The sequence below is a fragment of the Phaenicophaeus curvirostris genome, chromosome 1, assembly GCF_032191515.1.
Source record: "Phaenicophaeus curvirostris isolate KB17595 chromosome 1, BPBGC_Pcur_1.0, whole genome shotgun sequence".
Taxonomy (NCBI): domain Eukaryota; kingdom Metazoa; phylum Chordata; class Aves; order Cuculiformes; family Cuculidae; genus Phaenicophaeus; species Phaenicophaeus curvirostris.
In genome coordinates this window covers 146,238,647-146,259,575 of record NC_091392.1, presented here as the reverse complement: position 1 = coordinate 146,259,575, position 20,929 = coordinate 146,238,647, and the positions used below count along the sequence as shown (strand labels likewise).

At 41.2% G+C, this 20,929-nt stretch overlaps 2 protein-coding genes across 2 annotated transcripts in view; both read left to right on the top strand.

Annotated features, from left to right (window-relative positions):
- Positions 1 to 20,929, top strand: part of TMCO3 (transmembrane and coiled-coil domains 3) — a 225,146-nt gene that overhangs the window by 147,224 nt on the left and 56,993 nt on the right. The window lies entirely within an intron of this gene.
- The window catches only part of TMEM255B (transmembrane protein 255B), a 67,111-nt gene continuing 47,609 nt past the window's right edge, over positions 1,428 to 20,929 (top strand). Inside the window, exons 1-3 of the mRNA XM_069878090.1 lie at positions 1,428 to 1,501; positions 8,909 to 9,051; positions 13,369 to 13,431. Of these exons, the coding sequence (XP_069734191.1) occupies positions 1,444 to 1,501; positions 8,909 to 9,051; positions 13,369 to 13,431 (264 nt within the window). The 5' untranslated portion in view covers positions 1,428 to 1,443. The remainder of the gene's footprint in view (positions 1,502 to 8,908; positions 9,052 to 13,368; positions 13,432 to 20,929) is intronic.

The following is a 20,929-nucleotide window of genomic DNA, read 5'->3' as shown; positions in this document are numbered from 1 at the left end:
GTAAGCAAAGCTCTTGGCAGCCTATCAAAAATATTGTCCACAAACAAATGTGCTTATGTTCTCTGCTACCAGCAAGTCCAGCAAAAGGAAGAGCAGGCACCAAAACAAGACAGCAGTTCTTGGCTGTTTCTTCTCAGTTACTCCTAGAATCTTCCATACAGAGGTCACACATCCCTATAGCAGTAGGAACAGCAGCTACCAGAGTTCCTGTGTAGCAGCAGGGTAAGTGGCTGGATGTGCTGAGAGAATGAAAACCAAGATGGAAGGAGAGGGCCAGAGAGGCTGAGAAAGTGATAGATACTGTGTAAGAAAATGAACAGCCTTACAATGTATCTTGACTATTAACATTGCCTGTCTTAGCCTATGCCTACCTTAACACGTCTCCAAGATGCCTTTTTTTTGTTACTATTTTATAATAATATTTCTGGTTGCTGTGGTATTTTATTTCTGATTGATTTTGTCTTTTTTTTTAAAAAAAAAAAAAGAGAAGGGGAAAAGTGAAAGTAAAGCTTGATAATTCTGATCTCAACAAGGTGAACAAATTGCTCCCCTGCCATAGGTCAAGAACAAATCAAGAGGTGAAGCCAAGGCTGTGGTACAGGTAGAACATATAATGTGTTATTTACCACTGCACAAACTTGCCACTGTGTTTTCACAAAGTGTTCAAGGGCAGGTTGGATGGGGCCTTGTGCAGCCTGATCTGGTGGGAGGTGTCCCTGCCCATGGCAGGTGGGTTGGAAGTGGATGATCTTTAAGGTCCTTTCCAACCCAAACCATTCCATAATTCTCTGATTTTATGAAATAAAGACCTACTCCACGCCCTTCCCTCTGCCTCACACATTCCAAGATCAGCCTGGAAATAAGCTGCTCATCGTTGTATACACAGGTAGTCAGGAGAAGGATGCTGAGCCAAAATGCAAGGAGGTATCCGTGTCCATGGCAGGTGGGTTGGAAGTAGATGATCTTTAAGGTCCTTTCCAACCCAAACCGTTCCATGATTCTGTGATTCTATGAAGTAAAGACCTACTCCACAACCTCCCCTCTACCTCACACGTTCCAAGATCAGCCTGGAAATGAGCTGTGCTCAGGTAGTTAGGAGGACTCTGAGGCAAAATGCAAGGAGAGATGTGCTCGTAGAGGGGAATCCAGAAGGCACTGAGGAAGTGGACCTGCACCAGGAGGCAACCTGTGGGATGGACCCAGGGAGAGGCAGAGCCTGGGGAAGGGGAGCTGTGTGGCGGCTGAGGTTCCCAGGGCACAGGATGGAAAAACAGGAGCTGCCCCCTCCCCAGCCAAGAGAACCCTCCCTCCCCGCCTCCCTCCGGGCTGGAAGGGAGCCCGGTGGCCACCGCGGGGGCAGCGCCGCTCGCCCCGCCCCGGCTCTGCCCGCGGGGCGGTCCCGCATCCCGCATCCCGCATCCCGCCGAGCATCCTCGGGAGGGGATGGCGGCGCCGCCCGTCCCCGCGCTGCCCGGGGCTCTGGCCTTGCTGGAACACACAGGTGAGACCCTCCGCCTGCCCCGGCGAGGCTCCCCCGCCCCCCAGAACCGGAGCCGGAGTGCGGGGAGAGGCTGGAAAGGAGCCCGAGGAGGCGCTTCGAGTGAGCGGGGCTGGGATCGTCCCGCAGAGGCAAAGGGGGGATTCCAGCCCGAGATGCGGGTCGTGCCGCCTCTTTTACTCGCTCGCCGACTTGTTTAAAAAAAAATACTCGTTTCTCTTCTAAGCTTTGCGTGTTAGAGCGCGTCGTTTCCGCGGTGGCTTTTGGCTGCTTCGCGTCTGAGCCTGCGGGCGGTGGGTCTCCCTCTCCCTGCTTGTTGCTCGAGTGATGCGCTGCTTGTGGGTGTATCCTGGAAAGTAAAGGCGTTCACGAAAGAAAAGCCAAATATTTCGTTATTCCAGTGAAATTAATTGCGGTTAAGAACGTGCAGAACTTACTGCGAGGGGTTACTCCATGTGGTGTTTGAAAGAGACTTGGCTATGTACTCAGGGATGGAAGCAGGCAGTTAAAAGAGGTGTTAGATCTTAGTTTTTACCTTAAATTCAGAGGGAAAATGATATCAGTGTTGAAAAGGTATCAGTGGAAGATGTGCTGTAACCTAAGAATGTTTTCAGGTAAACAGTGGAAAAAGAAGGCTCTGCTTTGTCTTTTCCAGCCTGGCGATTCTATGATTCTATGTGATTGATAGGAATGGTTGGACTCGATGATCCAGTGGGTCTTTTCCAACCTGGTGATTCTATGATTCTATGTTAGCTTTAAACTAGTGATTAGCTGCTCATTAAATTATTTATTAGTGAAACAATTGCTGCCGAAGCAATGAAGTCATTGTGATACTGCATGATATCACTTACTACAGCTTTACTACAGAGTATGGCAGGGTTTGTGGATTTGATATATTTATCTATTTATTTATTTATCTTATTTTGTAATAGAATTGTAAGGGAGCACCAGAATGTTTCTTTTGGTCTTGAATATACAGCACACTGATGGATTCTTCCTCAACAAATTCATAATAAAGATAAGAGATGGGCCAGATAAAAGCCACTATCTTGTGGCTTGAAATGAATGCTGTTGCATCTGGTTTAATTAGTTCAGCACTCTGGACAAGTCAAGCATTTAATCAGAAAAGGGAAAGTAATCACCAATAGCAGGTGTGACTATCTCTTTTAAGCATCTCAGTCCATCACATTTAATTTTAGGAGGCAATGTAGGATTAACTCAATTTCTCTGGCATAAACCAGTTTTGAAAGTACATGATAAAAACCATAACCAAGAGAGAAATGGCACTGAAGTGAGCACTGCAGTAATTAAAAATTATTAATTTAGCTCCAAAGATATTGCCTTAAATAATTCCTTGATAGCAGAAAAGCAGCAGGCTTTGCTTTGATACTATACTCTTCTCTCTGTGGTGAATTTATTTTTAAATAATCTTATTATGTATGGTTAATGCCACTTTGAAACACGTCACAATTCTTAGTACTGTTCATTAGGTAATAAATATGCACCATTTTTTCTGCTACAAAACTTTCCTCCCTTATCTTTTCTCATATTAGGATGCTAATATACATCAGACCAGGATAATATTTGAAAAAGGTGTTTCCATTTAGATCACCTTAACTAGATGAAGGTGGAAGGTATGAAATTGTGCTAATATGCAGGAAACGTGATTGTGATCCCAGCAAATTGCTATATGCTGCAGGAGTTCTTCCCTTGCCAAAATTATTCCACACTCCTTAACAGACTTTATAGTGCCTGGAGCTGGATTTTAAAAGGAGCAGTGAACTTAGCAAAGTGTAGCTGCCTTAATCTAAATGTAGAGGTTTTTTTTCAGTTAACTTACAGACCCTATGCAAGCCTTTCAGAGATGACAGATGTGTTTTCACTCTATTCTTTCTTTCCTTTGACTATTGGATGCACTTCGTTCCATGGATACGTTTCATCGTAGATTTGTTTGTTCTCCTTTTAAACTCACTCTTTGCTTCATTCAAAATCCAGACCCTAACATTCACCATTAGAACCACTTTGCATTCTACCACCAATCTACTCCATAACCTCCCCACAAACACATTCATTTTCCATTATCTTTCTACAAATTGAATTTATATCCTGGCCATTTTGAACAGAGCATTGTAAATATAATTTTGTTTTCTGCAACTGATGAACAGACGAAAGGTTTTGCTGAGTCAAGCAGAGCTTGGTATTCAGGAAGCACTTTTTCTTTTTTACTCTTTGGAGGATATTTGCAATTTCTCTCCTCACAGGCTTTTCTCTGTCCCAAGGAGACAGCATCTTGATATCTCTGCTCCTTGTCCTGATAGTATTCTCTTTCCTTCCATTGGGGTATCTTGAGTGGCTTAAGCAGGTACTTTTTTTCTTGAGTGGCTTAAGCAGGTACTTTGCCTGACAAACATTGATCAAGCAAAGCAGAAATTGTTTCTGGGACTGTTCCTTTTCATGTGCAATTTAAGTCCCCGCCAGGCACAGCACAAGCTGTGATGTGGAAGCAGCTTTACCTCTTTAATTTATATACTGACTTTTATTGTAGTGCCCATTGCTGCAATATCAAAACTCAGTTAATACTTCGCTGGGCAAAAATACTGAAGAATACTGTCAGTAGAAGGTAATAACATGTTCACAAGCTCTATTGACTGTAGCTTCAAGCTAATTCTGTTAAGATATACGACTAGAAGATTTCTTTCTACATGCTTGATTTTTGAAACTAAAACTAAATTGGAGTAAGGTCCAGACTGAGAGATTATATGTTCATATTAATCATTGTTAAAGAAGTTAAAGGTGTAAATATCAAAATTATTCTGAGAGTCACTTCAGTATTAAAAAATTGGAAAGTCAACACCCTACACTAACTGTTTCATTCACCACAGCATTATCGGTGTTGGAAGAAAACTCATCCTATAAGTACTGACAGCAACAGTACTGACAGCATCCTCTGTTTCTAGTTTACCTGCTGTTTTTGTACATGGTCAGCCTTACGTCCAAGCCCTGCTATGGAGAGTGCCAGGGAAGAATGCTGGGCCAGCCTCTCTGTCTGTGCTGTGGAGAACTTCTTAGGGAACAGGCTGGTATTGTGTTTTGGCTGGAAGATACAGTAAAAGCAGATCCAAAGAACTGCATGGCAACTGCTACAAACACCAGTAAACAAAGACTTGAAAAATCTTGAGAGCCTACGTGATGGAAATAGCAGAAGGGAGCCAATAGTAGGAAAACGTTGCAGCTGTAGCCTTTTTAATCTGAAGATATTATGCTGCTTTACAACTATTACTTGGGCTTCATAGTATGCTGGCAACTTATATACATGTAATTACGCAGATTTTGAGAAGGATGCCAAAGAATTTTATTGATGTGGCTAAGGAAATCCAGATAGCCAGAGGAGGAAACAATTTAGACCTAATTTCTAGCCATCTTCTCTGAGAGTATGGGAGTCTCTGAGAGTATGGGAGTCCCTGAGAGCAAGGACTTGTGTGTGCCAGTCTTTGTTCCAGAAGCGGCTGTTCTGTGCTCCTGCCCGTGAGTCATCTCTCCTAAGTGCGAAGTTTATAGCAAACTATATGTAGTTATGAGAGTTTCAAAACTGGAGTTTGAAAAAGCAGAGATATGATTGAATGTTTACCTCTGATTTGAGATGCAGTTGATAAAAGAGCAATGAATGTGAGGACTAAAGATGCTTTCTGGCATGTGTAAATTTCCAATTCAGAATGTAGTTTGGTCCAAAAATGATCATATAAAAAATGACATCCTTTTCTGTTTTATCTCATTAAATCCACATCTGATTTACTCCAATTACAAATAAAAGGATGCTTTTCCTAAGACATTTTCCAGCAAACTCGGTCTGGGCAGTCAAACTCATGCCTTCTTTTTTTTTGCACTTTATTGATAAACCAAAACTCTGGAGGGCAGGTTGGGCCCTTAGTTTATCTCCATGTAATCTGATTAACCTGTGTAGTTCAGATTTTACTTTGAGAAAAATGTTGAGGTTTGCCTCCTCAGACACTTTTCGTAAAAGCAGACATTGAGTGGTTTCAGACACACTTGGCTGAAGAGCATTTGCCCCACTGACTCACAGAAGGTTTGTGTTCCTACATCCCTTTAGAGTATGTCTACATGGCAGCTGCAATTTCATAACAGTGGATGTAAGCACACATACCCAAGCTGCCTTTAGTCTAGCTGTCTTAACTATCATAAAACCATTGAATAACTCAGGTGGGAAGGTACCTCAGGAGCTTGCTAGTCCAACCTCCTGCTCAAAGCAGGATCGGCTATGAGGTCAGACCAGGTTGCTCTAGGATTTTTCTGTTTGGATCTTGAAAACCTCCAAGGGTGGGGACAGCACAACTTCTTTGGGCAACTTGTTCCAATGCTTGACTGTCCTAACGCTGTTTTTTTTTCTCTTTATACCCAGTCTGAAACACTTGTTGTGTGCCAGTTTATGTCTGCTGTCTTTAATCTTCTTGATGTGCACCGCTGTGAAAAGTCTGAGCCTGTCCTCTTGACAACCACCTTGTTGGCACTGGAAGGCTGCCAATAGCCCTGCCAAAATCCATCTCATCTGAGGGCTGAGCAAAACCTGTTCCTTCAGCCTCCTCTCATACCCCAAGTGTGCCAACCCCCTGACCTTCTTTGTGGTCCTCTGTTGAATTCACTGCAGTTAATTGATATATTTCCTGTACTGGGGACCCAAAACTGGGTGTAGTATTGTATGTGGTCTAAGAAGTGCTGAATAGAGGGGCGTAGTTATTCACGTGAGCTACTAGTGATGCTCCTGTTAATACAGCCCGGGATGCTGTTGCCAAGGCACATTGCTGGTTCATGTTCAGCTCATTTCTACCTAACAAGACCTTTTCAGCAGAGCTGCTTCCCATCCTGGCAGTCCTTTACCTGGCATTGTTTCTTCCTCTGTGCAGGACTTTACATCTGCCTGTTGGATTCTGTAAGTTTTCTGCTGGCCCATTTTTCCAACCTGCCTAAATTCTTTTAAATGGCAACCCTGCCCTCCAGGGTACTGGCTGACCCCCAGCTTTGTGTCATCTGTAAGCTCGATGAGCAGGCACACTACTGCTTGCTGTAGGACATTGATGAATACATTAAAAGCGGCAGGTCCCGAGACAGACTCCCGTGGTACTCCACTTGTTATTGGCCTCCAAGTAGAATACAATTCATTAACCAGTCTCTCTGAACCCAATAATCCAGCTAATTTTTTAACCATCTGTTTGTCCACCCACCCAGGCCATGACATCCCAACTGGTTATGAGAATGTTGTAGTATAACCTTGCTAGATCTAAGATACAGGACATCCACTGCTCTACAAGTCCATACATTCGTCATAACAGGCAGCTGGGTTGGTCAAACATGATTTCTCTGTGGTAAATCCATGCTGATGATTGCCAATCACATTTTGCTTATGTGCCCAGAAATGTCTTAGGAGAGCATTTGCTCCATGTTTTTGGTTCCAGCCTTCCAGGAACCAAAGTGAGTCTGATTGGCTTGTAATTCCCTGAATCCTCTTTTCAGCCTTTTTAAAAGATAGGTAGAGCATTTGCCTTTCTTCAGTTATTGGGGATTCCCCAATTTCCATGACTTTTCAAAGATGACAGAATGTGGCAAGGCCATCAGGTATCATTTAATACCTGGTTTATATATTGCATAAATCATTTTAGCTGATGGGAAGGGCAGCTGTTTTGTGGAGTTATGAGACTGAAGTCTGTTTTTCCCTCTTGACCATGTGAACTGGCTTCATTTAAAGAACTGCCTTTGATCCCATACACTTGAGGAAGAACTGATTGATAACAAAGAACCTCTCTGTTTCCATGTCCCTAGTGACCCTCCACGGATTGATTAAGAGGTAATTGCCAGAGGCAGACAGCTGGGACACAGGCTGGAGGGGAGGGCTGGAGGGTCTTATGAATTATTTCTTGATCTTTAGCCGGAAGATTGTGTATATGCAGGTGTAAGAGATTTGCATGAGCTCATTAGACGATATTTGTCTTCAGTGAAGTTGCTTGCACTTCATACTAAAAGACTGGACTCGGTTTGTCTGATTCTATTGGAGAAACATCAACTAATGCACACATTTTTATTATAAATGCATTTATTTATTCTTTGACATTATTTGACTTGGTTTGTAAAATCACTAATCTAGCCTGGCTTTTGAACTAGAAACATTCAACTGAGTTACCTGACTTTAAATTGGCCACATAACTCTAGTCACTCATTGCAAGTGGCTTCTGCTTGTTCTTTGACTTTCCTGTATTTTCCCTGCTTTTGCTTATAGCAGCACTCTCAGAGCCTGATCCACACAAGGCTGCCATCCCCTCTCACTTACCTCTCTGTAGCGAGGGCTCTCGCCTCCAGTATTCCATGCAACACCACAGCCTCTGCTGCATCCTGAGACTGTGCATGCAAGCAGATTCATGAGGCCATGGAGGGGAGAGATACTGACCGTGTGCTTGTGGATGGGTTGTGCTCTCTTTGGAGCTCCACGCTGCCCAGTTGCAGCCTAGGGTCACATGGCATCTCATGGCCCAGTGCTCCAGGCACATTTTTGCCTTGCCTTTCAAAGCAAAAAGAACCAGAAAGGGATATCACAGGCCCTCTCAGTCTGATTCATTTGTGTGCCTTTTGTTAGTTAGGGTCATATATTGATTGTTGTTTTTAAATAAGTCTATGTTACGGGCTGGGTCTCTGCTGTTGGTAACCTGTGGCGGCAGCTCAGATGTGCCACCACAATAACAAGGTTAAATGGCTTGAAGCAGACTGGAAGCAGTAGATGAACCTGCTGGCTTTTGATTTTGGGTATCTGAATCCAAATCCCAGTGAGACTGAATGTATTTCACTAAGCGGCTACTGTTTGAGAAGGTATTCCCAGATGTTATTTACTGATCAACTATATTGAAGCTTTGCTTCAGAGATACGGATCAGTTTGCTTACCCTAGTAAATATGAGGAGCACATTCATTTTCATGAGAGTGTGCGGAGTTTCTGCTAATCCTGTTTAAAATATAATTTTTTATGTTCTATCTGGGTAGAGTCAAATTGATATTTCACGTAGGTAAGCATTTAAGGCCTACAGGGTCTGACTTATGGATGTGAGCAACACTTAATTATGAATGTTACTGAAGACAAGGCATAATTATCGTTGTAACTTACTTTCAATTCAGCTTAATTAAAACTCATCTCTCGCATGTATCCAATGTATGTACATTAAACTGTGCTGAGCTCTAGCTAACTGTGTTTTTTAATTTTCTCTGTTGTCTGCTAGCTCTTTTCCTTAGTGGGAGAACAGCAGTGGGTTAACAACGGAGAAGTTCAGCAAAAGAAAATCATCTGTGCTTTTGTATTTGTTCTGCCATGATTACAATGAAAAGCTCACTGGTTTTTTTCTTCCTGCTCCCTACAGGACAATTTGCAAAAAGGAAGAAGACTTCGCTTTGGTTCACAGTCTCACTGCTGGTAGTGTCTGTTTTCATACTGACTATAGGTCTGGCAGCTACCACAAGAACTGAAAATGTTACTGTGGGAGGCTACTACCCAGGCATCGTTGTGAGTAAAGAAACCTATTTTAGATTATTTGGTATATCCAGAAAAAGTAATATCAGCTGCATACAGGAAGGTCTGACTGATGAAAAAGAAAGATAATTCAGTCATGTTGCATTTCACAGGAGAGAGATGCTCCTTTGCTTTGATCTAGACCTCCTGTAGGTAGGGTAGTAAACCTGTTTTTCTGAGGTGCCCCAAAGGGGAGGGTGTTAGGGAGCTGAATGGGGTCCAGGTTGCACTGTGGAGCCATATGCTGGGCTCAGGACCCTGTGTGAGAACCTGTGCTGGTCTTTCCACTGATTTCTGTTAAATGTGGGTGTGTAAGTGACTGGACAGTAGGCATGGGATAGATTTAAATGATGGTTTAGAATTTTGTTACTTTGATGTCTGAAAGAGCCGCTCTGCTCTTGTGTCTGTGTGCCAGGAATTCCGCTGTGTCCATTGCAGGGAAAGCCCTGTAGGTGGGCATCTCCTTGGAGCCTGCTGAACATCCTTTTATGCAGTTTTGCTCTCAGCCCCCTTCTGCCATCCTTAGTCTCGTTTTTGCCTTGGGAACAGACTGCTTAAACACAGTCCTGCACTGGGTGCAAGGTTTTATTTGCATCTGTGTAGCTCTTGGTGCCTTTGTGACTTTTGGGGAAGGGTAGTCCTTCCAGGCCCTTGTCAGTTCAACCCCTATGGCCCTTTTTGATCTCAGAAGAAGGGATTGGTCATATCCAAAAGGTTGGAAACTTCTGTACTCAAAACATTTTTTTTGAGATATGTGGGCCATGTTTTAAAAAAGAGGAATACAAACAGCAAACAGAGAAAGGCTCATCTGCCTCATTTGATCTCCCCAAGCCAGCCAAGAGGAGGCAGAGTGTGCAAGGTACAGAAAGAAACTCATGAACTTAGGCACCAGCTCAGGTATGTGGCTCCGCTACTACCAAAATGTGTTGCAAGCTACTATTGTTTCTCATTCTCTGTGAAATAAGATGCCCAGAGGAGATGGATATGTATCTTTTAATACTCACATACATTTTGCATTGCCATTAATAATTTGTGAGTTAGAACTTTTCCCCCTAAGCAATTCCTCTTACATCTTAGTGTCAAGCTGAGAACAGGTCTTTCAAAAAGATAATTTCGGGATAATGTTCTAGAAGGAATGATGTTTTAAAAATAGAACAAAAAATAGTTCCTAGAATAAAGCCTTAAAAGAATGAATTTTCCTTTCATTAAGTTAAAATAGATAGATTAATACTGATAAACATCTCTTCTTAGTGTAATTTGAATTAAAACATTTTAAAAGACCATGTTAGCTGCATTCATTCCCTTGAAAGAAGTTTCATTTTTAAACCATCATCTTTAAGAATTGTGGTTAATAATAAGCCCATGTGCACAAACCAGTTTATTCCACCATTTAGTTTCTTTTATAAATAGCACAATATCTATTCTCTCAGCTGAAAAATATTACCTACTAAAGTATTTTTCTTAAAATCTTGGAGTCATTAATAACTAGACAGAATGGGTAGAATTTATCAGAACATTTTGAAAACAAAACCTTTCATTAATAGTTCCCCCCTGTGATCGTGTGAGCTAAATAATTTCCATAAAATTCAGAATGTCCATATCGATTATTAAACTGAGAAAGTGTGATGGCTAATTCTCAGTGTTAACGTCATTGATACACTAAATATCCTAAATATTTAGCAAGAATAAGAGGTTCTACACAAACTTTGCATGATCTCTTGCCAAAAAGCTAGTCAGAGATGTATGACAGCACTGCAACGTTCCTTCCCCATTGCCAGATGTTACTGACTCCCATTCCGCACCGACAGATTTCTAGGCAGTGGGATAGCCTCTCCTCCATCTCCCCACAAAGTCTGCCACCTCTTTCTGATGGAGCTGAATAACCCTCAAAAAGAGCTTCTTTTCTCTGCTGACAGTAGAGGGAGCTTAGAAAACCAGAATTGCACTAGTCCCAAACTGTTAGTTAACTAAAGCTATACAGGAGTGAATTCGACGCTACATACTGAACTGATCATGAGGGCAGGCAGTGCTTTAATTACAGTTAAAAATAAGGTCTAGTCCTCATAGAATTCAGTATTAAAATATTAACTTCATCGCTGGTAAGTGAAATCTAAAACTTCAGCCTTAGGTAAGGGATTTTGGTCTTAAAATCTATGCAGAATTAGACTCTACCTTGAAAATACCCGCAAATGTAAATAACACTATCTACTCACATAGATCTGCTTGCATCTAGAAGAATTTGCAAATCAGGGCTTTAGGGCTTGATCATAACATAATTTCAGCTTCAGCTTAGTTGCCATTGGCTTCAAGAAGAGTTGGGTACCTTAATTTCATTGCATACATGGTCATTTGTCATTTGTTTGGGGAAAAGCTTTTTTTTCAGTATATCCTTGCAATGGTGGGTATTACCTGCATTGATGCATCAGAAGTACTTGAACATTAAATCATATTTTTTCATAATCTTTTGACCAGGAGTCTTTGGGGTCTGATTGTACCAGTTACCATACTGACCCAGAGTTCCCAACCCAAATAGCCTGTTGTCTAAACAGACTGAAAAGGCAGCACATATGACCCTAAACCAATTTCAGCAGTGCCATGGCTTACATCGTTATCCTCATCTATGGTTCTGCTTCTTCTGAATTTATAGATGTCGTTCTTTATTTACTCCTTTTTTTCTTGACTTGGATAATATTATTCAGCCCCGAGCCCCCTGCATCTGCCGTAAGTGGGACTTTATGGGTTTTTCCAATTGGGATGAAAAGTAGCACTTGGAACCAAGTGTCATTTTGATGTAGTTATCTTAATTTGGAAAGCTGCTGTCCCCTGAACACAGTGTCCTTGCTCATGGTTCAAGCTGTCTCTGCTATTCAGCTGTCAGCATAGATGCACTTGCATGCTCTTACAGAGTCTCCACATTTAGTCCTTGTGCCTCCCTTTCACATAAATCTTGCCAAAGCACTCTATAGCAAATCTCCCTTCCCTACATTTGCTTTCTTGACAGGGAGTGACAGATTCCTCTTGTGATACTGAGTGAGTACAATGCTTGCAGGAGTACTGCTTTGTGCTGTGGGTGCTTGTGCATAACAGCAAGGAGTTCACGGACACTGCTCAAGCCCTTGGCTGGGACATGTAGTCCTTTAAAACTTTACTTGTGCTTTGAGAAGAGGCTATGAACTTGATTCAGAGACCTCATTTAAGAAAGGGGCTTAGATTCCTTAGCAGAAATGTCATGCCCCGTGCACGGAGTGGGTTGGATGGGAGCTGAGGGGTGAGTGGGCAGGGAGGAGTGTCAGCTTTAGTGAAGAAGAGAGCAAGGAGCATGGAAGTGATGGGGGATTGAGACTGAAGTGACCACTGGGTAGTGTGCGGCCAGGCAAGGCAAGGAGGGAGCTTTATGGAAGGATCCTGTTGGTACCCGTGCTCCAACTCTGGCTGCTTCTCAGTCTATGGACAGCTGTTTCAGGTGTGTGGCACCAAGACCTGTTTTCTCCAAGTCCACGTGATCCCAGTGGGAGTTTTAGCTCCAGGAAGGTCAGGTGAAAGGCTGATCTCATCTGTTGCCACTTTACCTCATGTTTGCCACAAATCCAAGGAGTTTTTACTTCCCTAAACCTTCATGGGCCCATCAGAAGGAGAGGACTTTTCCTGCCTGCCTGGTATTGAAACAGCACTGGCAGGAACAGTAATATCAGCTTATTGCAGTGTCCCTTCCACCTCTCTCTCCTATGGCTGTTGGAGCTGTAGCTGTATCATGTTGAAACTAACTGTACTGATCCTTTTGACACTTCAGCAAGAACTTTTTCTGGGATGCGTGACAGTATTTAGTCATTAAAATCAAATAAATCCAACCCCAAGTGGCTGAAGTTTGGTCTGTTGTGTGGCAGCAGCACATCTATTCTTTTGAGGAAAACTGCTTGTCTGCAGTTGCCTAAAGCTTTGCAGTTTTCCCAAATAATGATGTATGGGCTAAATGTAAGTGTTCTTTTCTCCTACTTTGCCTTACTTTTGCTTTATGCTGTGTAACACTATACATGACTGTGGTAACAGTAGCCAAGTTATAGAACTGTATGTTTATATAGACTTCATTCAATACATATCAAGAATTGCTCTGAGATATCTGAGATACAGTTCTGATCATTCCCCATTACATTGTATGATTTATTTCCAGCGGGAAGTTCCACCCTTTTCCCCCAACCTACCCCACTTACCCATCTGTATGATACATCAGCTCAGATATTACTGTAATGCTCTGGTATGTTGATCAAATAAGCTAACCTGATGTGTTTCTGTTGGTTTTGTTCTTTGCCTTAGCTTGGCTTTGGATCTTTCCTAGGGATTGTTGGCATCCACCTGGTAGAGAACAGAAGACAAATGGTAAGCAACAGCCCTTTTAGTTTTAATTTTTTTTTCATTTCAGAATGTCTTAAAAACATGAAAATCAGGGATTTCCAGTTGACTTGAAACTGCTGCATCTCCCTTAAGATCGTAGCCCTTTGTTGCTCCATTTCTGAGATGTTTCAGAGAAGCATGAATTGACCAGTGACTCCATCTGTACAAGGCAAGGGATGATTTCACTTCTGACAGAAGTAGACTGCTTTTCTTACTGCATTGCTTTCCTGCTGGTTTATTGAGTTGAATTGATCCAGGGTGGTGCCAGAGTTTGGCCAGAACCATATAGCTGGGAAAGGATGGGGAGAGAGACAAAATGCATGGATCATGCCAGATCGGGCAGCAATGAGCCATATGATCAGCTCAACTGTAGCAGGTGATCTCATCCTGTGCAAGAAGTTTAATTCAGGAACACTTCCCTGAAACTATATGGTTTTAAAAGAAGAAAAAAAACCCAGAGCTCTTGCTATCAAGATACTCTGGGTAGGTCAGACATGATCTGATGATGCTGGTTTGTTTTTAGATTTAGCTTGGCTTTACTATTTGTGTGAGGAAGTCATGGAAAGTCCTTCAGGCATCTGGGTGAAGGAAAGTGTGTAGGACTGGGTTCGTGTGAAGTCTTACACTTTCCTTGCCATTGGCAAAAAAATAGCAGTGTCTTATTTGAATAACAGCATGTCCAATGTGTACTTTACAGTAGACTGACTATAGCCAAGCATCATGAAGTATGATTAATTTCATAATGCAGAGCCTTCAGTGGTATAAAGAGAGTGGTGTTAAGCTCAGAGAAGAAAATGATGGACTTACTGTCGTCTTTACTAAGAAGTAACTACTGTCAAGTAGTCTGTTGTGATTTCCTGCTTCTTTGTAAGCACAGTCTTGTTGTTACTATTTGTAGGCAAACTTCTTTCATAGCAGAAGGTTTTTTGCATTGCCTTTAGATTTCAGTGACATATTTGTAAGTTAGAGGCTCTGCTTTTAACTTCTGTTTCTAGCTGGGTTTCCTAAAGGAATGAGGTTTACAAAGCAATGATGTCTGTATGTGTCTTTGTCTGTTTCCCATTCCATTTTTTTAATGCATTGACCATTTTCAGGGAAATTCAGCAGATAGGTAGAGACTTTAAAGGCGTGCGAGTCCTTCAAGTTTCATGAAAAGTCACAAATGGGTAGAGGAGAGAATTATGAATTAGTTCCCCTGTAGTGGTAAAGGCTGCAATGTCAGCTCACCTCTTATTAAACACCACAGAATCCAAATGGGACGTAAGCCGTGAGACTCAAACCTGCAGCAGGCCAGTCCTCATTAATTTTGCTACTGACAAAACAGCTTAATTGTTTTCAAGAACTATTGCCCCTTATTCTACATCAGAGACCAAGATGAACAGCAGGTTCCAAGTTGCAGACTCAGTAGTGGGCAAGTGAAAATAGCTTTATTTTCCACAGCATTCATGCTGTTTTACCAACAGGCATAACATTTTAGGGTTATTTTATCTTTCAGTTTTCCTCTAATCTATCTCTTAGTTTTCTATTGCTTCTTTCCTTAGCAGAAGGTAAAATAACTTAAAAGCATGTAAGATGGGTAAGTGACGGTTAAGCCATGTAATACTCAACATGTTGTGTCATTTACACAAGAACTGTGGAGAAATCAGTGTCCAGTATATTTGGTATTACTGCCTGTTTGCTTTTCCCAGCATGGAACAAGGAGAAGTGCTTTCTGCTAGTAATATTTACTGATGTTCTGACTGCTGGAAGATTGGGCTTCTGGGGAACAGACTAAGAAAATAACCGAAAATTTAACTGTGCTTCTTGCCTTGAGTACCATCCACATTGGGTTAAGCCTTTTAACACTGTCTTTGCTAAGGCTGAGGTGCTTGTTTTCAAACATTATGGAAATGAGATGGCAAGGGTTTGTGTCATGCTGCAACTGAGGGCAGTAATTATTCCCTGGGGTGTAACTTGAGTATATTTGATTGAAAGGGTTTGGGGCAGCTTTAACAAATTTACAGCCAAGATTGCAAGGACTTATGTAAGCACAGAAATGTCATATTCCTGTAACTGAAAATTCTATGCGCTGCAGTAGAACAAAGAGGGGTGGGAAGGAAAAGAAATTGTTTACTCAATTACTTATGTTTTAACTGTACCTCCTCTGTGCAGCTACTGCAGTATAATTTGAGTTCAAGCCAGAGCAGCTCTAACAATCATCTGTCCCTTGTAGTGACTTAGTACTACTTTTCTATTCTTTTTTTTTTTTAGTTGAAAATGAATGTAGATTCAGTTATGCTAGAAAAAGAGTATCTATTTTAAATTGACCTTTTCTCCACAAATCTATTTCTCTTTTTGTCTTTAGGTTCTGTTTCCTTCTGACCTATTCTCTGTAAGTCCAGATTTATTCAGGGTGGATGAAATGCTAAGTGCAATGTGAAATATGTAATGCTTAGCAGAACTAGTCCAGCAAATATCCAGCACTCAATAAATGTGAGCACAGGGTCTGAGAAAGAAAAAAGCCCACTTAGGCAGAGTGGACCATGGTTTGTTCTTAAAACATAAGATTAATAATGTTGTACCTCTTTGACCTTGTTCTTGGCATCCCAGGGCCCACAGTGGGAGTTCAATGTGCTGACCAAGGTATAACCTTTAATTCAAAGGAACTGCTGCTTGCAGAAGCAGGCTCTGCCTCATTGACCAGCATGATTTCACTTCACCTCTTAGCATTCATGCTTGGCTCTGCTATGCAGTATTTGGCTCCAGCAGAACAAAATTTCCTTTGGACTAAAGATTTGCACCGATTTGGGATGTTTTTCACTTGCAAACAGCAGAAATCGAAAAATAATGGGTTGCTCTCCCTTTTTGCCCCTCTTGCCTCCTGCAAAGCAGGTCATGGATTGAAGAAAAGAGTGTAGCTGTAAGTTGTTTTTTTCCAAAGGCACACTTAGTCCATTTGGATGGGTGGAAAACACAATACTGCTCAAATCAAATGGATTTGATTATAAGACATGAAATGTCCTTGTCTGTTTGCTTGCTTGCCATCTCCTCACATTACAGTACAAAGTATTTCCAATTAGAAAATGAGATGCTGAAATTGCATACACAGATGGGGAAGGCTGGATGCGTGGAGGAGTTCATGGCAGCAGAGCTGAGCTGAGAGCAGTAAACAGCACTGAGGGAGTGCTGTAAAAGGTTTCTTCTCAGATAAGAAGCACTCTCTAAATTGTGTGATGTCGATAAGACACCATGAGTGTTAATGTAGCTAACATGATGGATAAACCAAGCACTGGCTCATCATTTCCACTCACACATGGAACCTTTCTAATGCCAGTCTCATCAAACTGTACTTGATCACAAGGATGAAAATGAGTGTGCTGAACCTGCAGTGCTTGCAAGATTTTAGTTGTAAGAGCATCATAATTGCTGTCAGGGTTTTGAACTTCTGCAATATCATGGTGCTACCTGCAAGAACTCTCTGTAGAGTCATGGGAGTCACCTCAACAGCAGTGCAGCTATAGCAGAGAGCAGCAAAGGCAGGAAGGTGTCAGAGGAGGTACAGGAGTGAAAAGGACGCAGAGAGGAAGGGGGGGGACTAGAGAAGCAGGAGTGACCCCTCAGGAAGTATGAGTTAGTGCGAACCTCTGTAATACCTAACAATGAAGACAGTTGTCTGCAGCAGGTCTGAGACCTGAATTAGTGCATTGATGAGTCTTGCTTGTATTTTCTTCATGCTAACAGAAAGTTAATTTTCTTGCTGATGAGTCTAGGACATGCTCAGGTACAAATCTGATGCATAGCTGGCTTGGCCTGGTCCTTGACCTGTTCAGAGAGATGGTTGTAGTGATTTTATCCAAGATGACATTGCTTCTGACAAAAGTAGAATTTGAAAACATGAAGGAGTTTAAAACATGGAGCTCTGTACACAGTCAGAAAGAGCAAAGATCTTTTTTTCAGAATTCTCAAGGCATTCTAGGTTTAGGTGCCTTAATATGTTTGCTTCCAGATCTCTGTCAACAATAATGAGATTTCAAATTAATTTCTGAAAAACAACTATAGCAGAAGTTGGAGAAACAAAGCAATAATTTTCTCTTCTGTTTTTAGTTGATAGATTTCCCTGACAGCATGTGCACTCCTACCCTGTGTTAAGATGTATGTGAGACAGTATTTCAATATTATCTCTGATTATTTTCTTGCCACTAGAATTTGTGTGTGTTTCAGAAGAAAAGCATTTTTAAAGGACTTACGTGTGTAAGCCTTTTTTTCCGAACTGTAAGAGCCAAACCTCTTCTGCTTCTGAAAACTGATATATCTTGTACATAAATTATATCCATCATAAAATGCCCACTGGACATTTTGTGTAAAGGTGATGGTTATTAATATGTATGCCAAAAGCAGATACTCATATTGATACCTACTCTGATTTATTCAAATGTGTTGTGCTTCATCTACATTTTCATGCAAGTCAAACATCCTGGAAGAAACTGGCTTTAGTGCAGATTTGGATCAAAGATGCTAACTGCTGATAGATTCCATACCACATATGAAGCTAATTAAAGGAGCTTGTTTACATAAGGAGAAAAAAACCCTACAATTCTGTAGGTCTTCTGAGACTATCTTTGATGTTCCTGCATAAATAAATGGAAAAAGTCTTTATTGCGTTGCAGGGGAAATGCAGTCGATGTAAAAGCAGTCATCACTACCAAGGTATTTTTCTCCGTTGAACTCAAGCTTCAGAGAAAGTCGACAGCACTTCTTTTTTTCAGTGATTATTTTTTGGTGCTCACCTTTCTCATGGTTCAGGGAAAAACAATTAGTGCTGATGACAAAATTATAATAATGGAACAAATTAGCAATCATCCTTGTCTTATTTAGTACCTTTAAAATTATCAAAGCTGAAAAGACCTAATGCTATCTTTTCTGTCATAAATATGCACTAGATTTTGTGGTGTGATCTAACTGCATAGAGCAGACAAGGAGATTTTTGAAAGATAATCGATATAGGTTAACTCTGACACTTGTATGAGCTAAAGCATGGCTCTTCTTTAGGTGTCTGTATTCCTTTCAAAAATATAACAGCATGTTATTAGCAGGTAGGATCAAGCAGATTGCTCTTTGAGAGTGTCTTTCTGCTCTCCTGTGCCTAGTTCTTAGACTGCTGTGATGAGCTGCCTTGTGGAGGCATCTCATTCTCTCCTTAGGGCTTGGAAGAAGCCTTGAAGGGTGATTTAGACTAGGCTCTGGAATTTTAGGTAGTGAAGTGTGATAAGAAGAATCCTGTGTTAAGTGACAACTGTATTTTTCTTTTGTAATATTGAGGAGATAACAAAAGATGTCATACTGAAACTCTGCCCAGTTTTGAGTTTAGAGCAGAACAGCCTGTGTAGAGACTGTCTAGTCTCCTTTTGTGCCATAAACATGGTGCAGTCTTGGGTATTAGCTGCCTTATATTGCAGGAATCAGCTTTGTGAACCTGTTTAAACCCTTTTTTTGGGGAAGGATTTTGAATGTGGTCTATCCATGAGAGGTCTGGGAAATCTGTGTTATTCCCTGTAATGCAAGAGAATACTTAGCGAAGATGGGTAGGAGTGAGATGAATAACTAGAGATCTTTTTAAGGCTCAGTTATTTCACTTGAAGAGGAGGAGGACAGGTGTGTATCTCTGGGTATGAAAGCACCATCCAAAGTGGAGACAAGTGAGATTAAAAGAAGAAAGTTTTTATGGGCAGTAAAAAAATAAGTAGTCGAAAAGTTGCTTATAATTTATCTTAGTTCACATAATATTATGAGAGGCAATTTACTTTTATTAGCATTATGTGGTCCATGAAGGACTGAGTAAAATATTTTGGATTTTTTTGGATGCAGTTCTCTGGTCTTGTGCATTTAAAGTGAAGATTTCCAATTTATAGTGAATATAGTGAATATCCACTGAAACAGAGGGGTCTTCCTTCCTCCTCTTCCTTCCTTTCCTCCTGCCTCAATCTTGCTGACTCCTTCTTCTCCTCTTCCTTGCCCCAGCCAAAAATAATTTCCACTGGATTAATGAGTTAAAGGATTCATAGCCAAGTGAGCATCAGACATAGAGGTGACTGGTGGGGCTGCATGGCTGAGAGTAGGGTCTGTGGGGGGAGGGAACAAGACTTGTCTCTTTTGGTAAGTGTTGTATCAGCTCACTGTACTGTGAAACCATCATCAGGGCTGTGTCTATCTGACATACCTAGAGAGATGCCACCAAGTATGTGCAGCTACAGCCTAGCATAGTAGTTCTTCCCCACTCATATGACCCTATGCCGGTCTATTGGTTGTACTAGTCCCAGGTCTTACCCACCCCAGGTTACCCAGCTTGTGACCCAACACAGCATTAGATAGGTGTCAGTTAAGAAACTACCATGTTTTCACTCTTACTATTGGTAGAATGAAATGGGAAATTTATTACAACACGAAAAATTTAGGAAAGAGATATTTTGACTTCTGTTTGGAGTGCTTTTGTGGCAAACAGAATTGCTTCAGTTTGCTTCTAGAAGCTTAAATTATATAGAAATATATGGGAGTTCTATAGACACACACACACACGTGTGTATATATATATGTACGCATCTGCACAGCTTATTTTTGACATTGCAATGTTTAAATCCTGGCACTGTTCTTTCGAGTCAGGGACTCAAGACCCCAATTCAATTCAGATCCTCCAGCTTACTAAGCGGAAGTTTTTTGTGATGTGGTTCCTTTAAGATCTGAGCTTGGAAAAAGCAGACAGAATTAAGTGCATGATAGGACAAGTTTTAACTGCCAGCTTGTTTTCTTGTGCTGTTTATGTAATGAAAGCATTACTGTCACACAGCTGAAAACAAAAGCAAACTTTATGACCCTTGAAATGCATTTGTGGAACAATAAAGAAATTGATTGCTCTCCCCAGCAAGCAGAAACAGGGGGATAACAAGTCTTGATAAGGAACCCAGGGTAAGTGCTCATGTGCGCATGGAGGAGAAGGTGAGATAGGATGTGACTTATGAAAAGGAAAGGTGGTTTCTGATCCTCTTGTTCAAGAATGCAATCTAATTAAACAGATGAGTATCCCTGTTGACTAGATACAATCTTCCATACTCTGCAGGTAGAAGTTCACTACATGAAATCTTGTAATTTAATTATAATGCATTTCTGATAAAGGGTGCGTGTTTCTTAAGAAATCAATGCAGTCACTATAAGGTGAAAGAGGTTTTCTAAAGATGTTAATGTAAAAACAGTGTCAGCTGTAGCAGGTTGGATCTATATCAATTCTACAAGTTTTTACCAGGAATCATAAACTTTTGTGATACATGGTATGCTATTCATTACTGGTTTATTGTTCTCATAGTGCTCTGAACAGCTGCCTCTGTTTAAGTGATGAAATGAGCTTGTTCCATTTTAATCAATAAAAGAACATCCATGAAAGGAAGCATGTGATATATTCCTCTAATGTCAGCACTGCTGATCAGTGAATCTAAATTTATGTTTCACTTTTGTC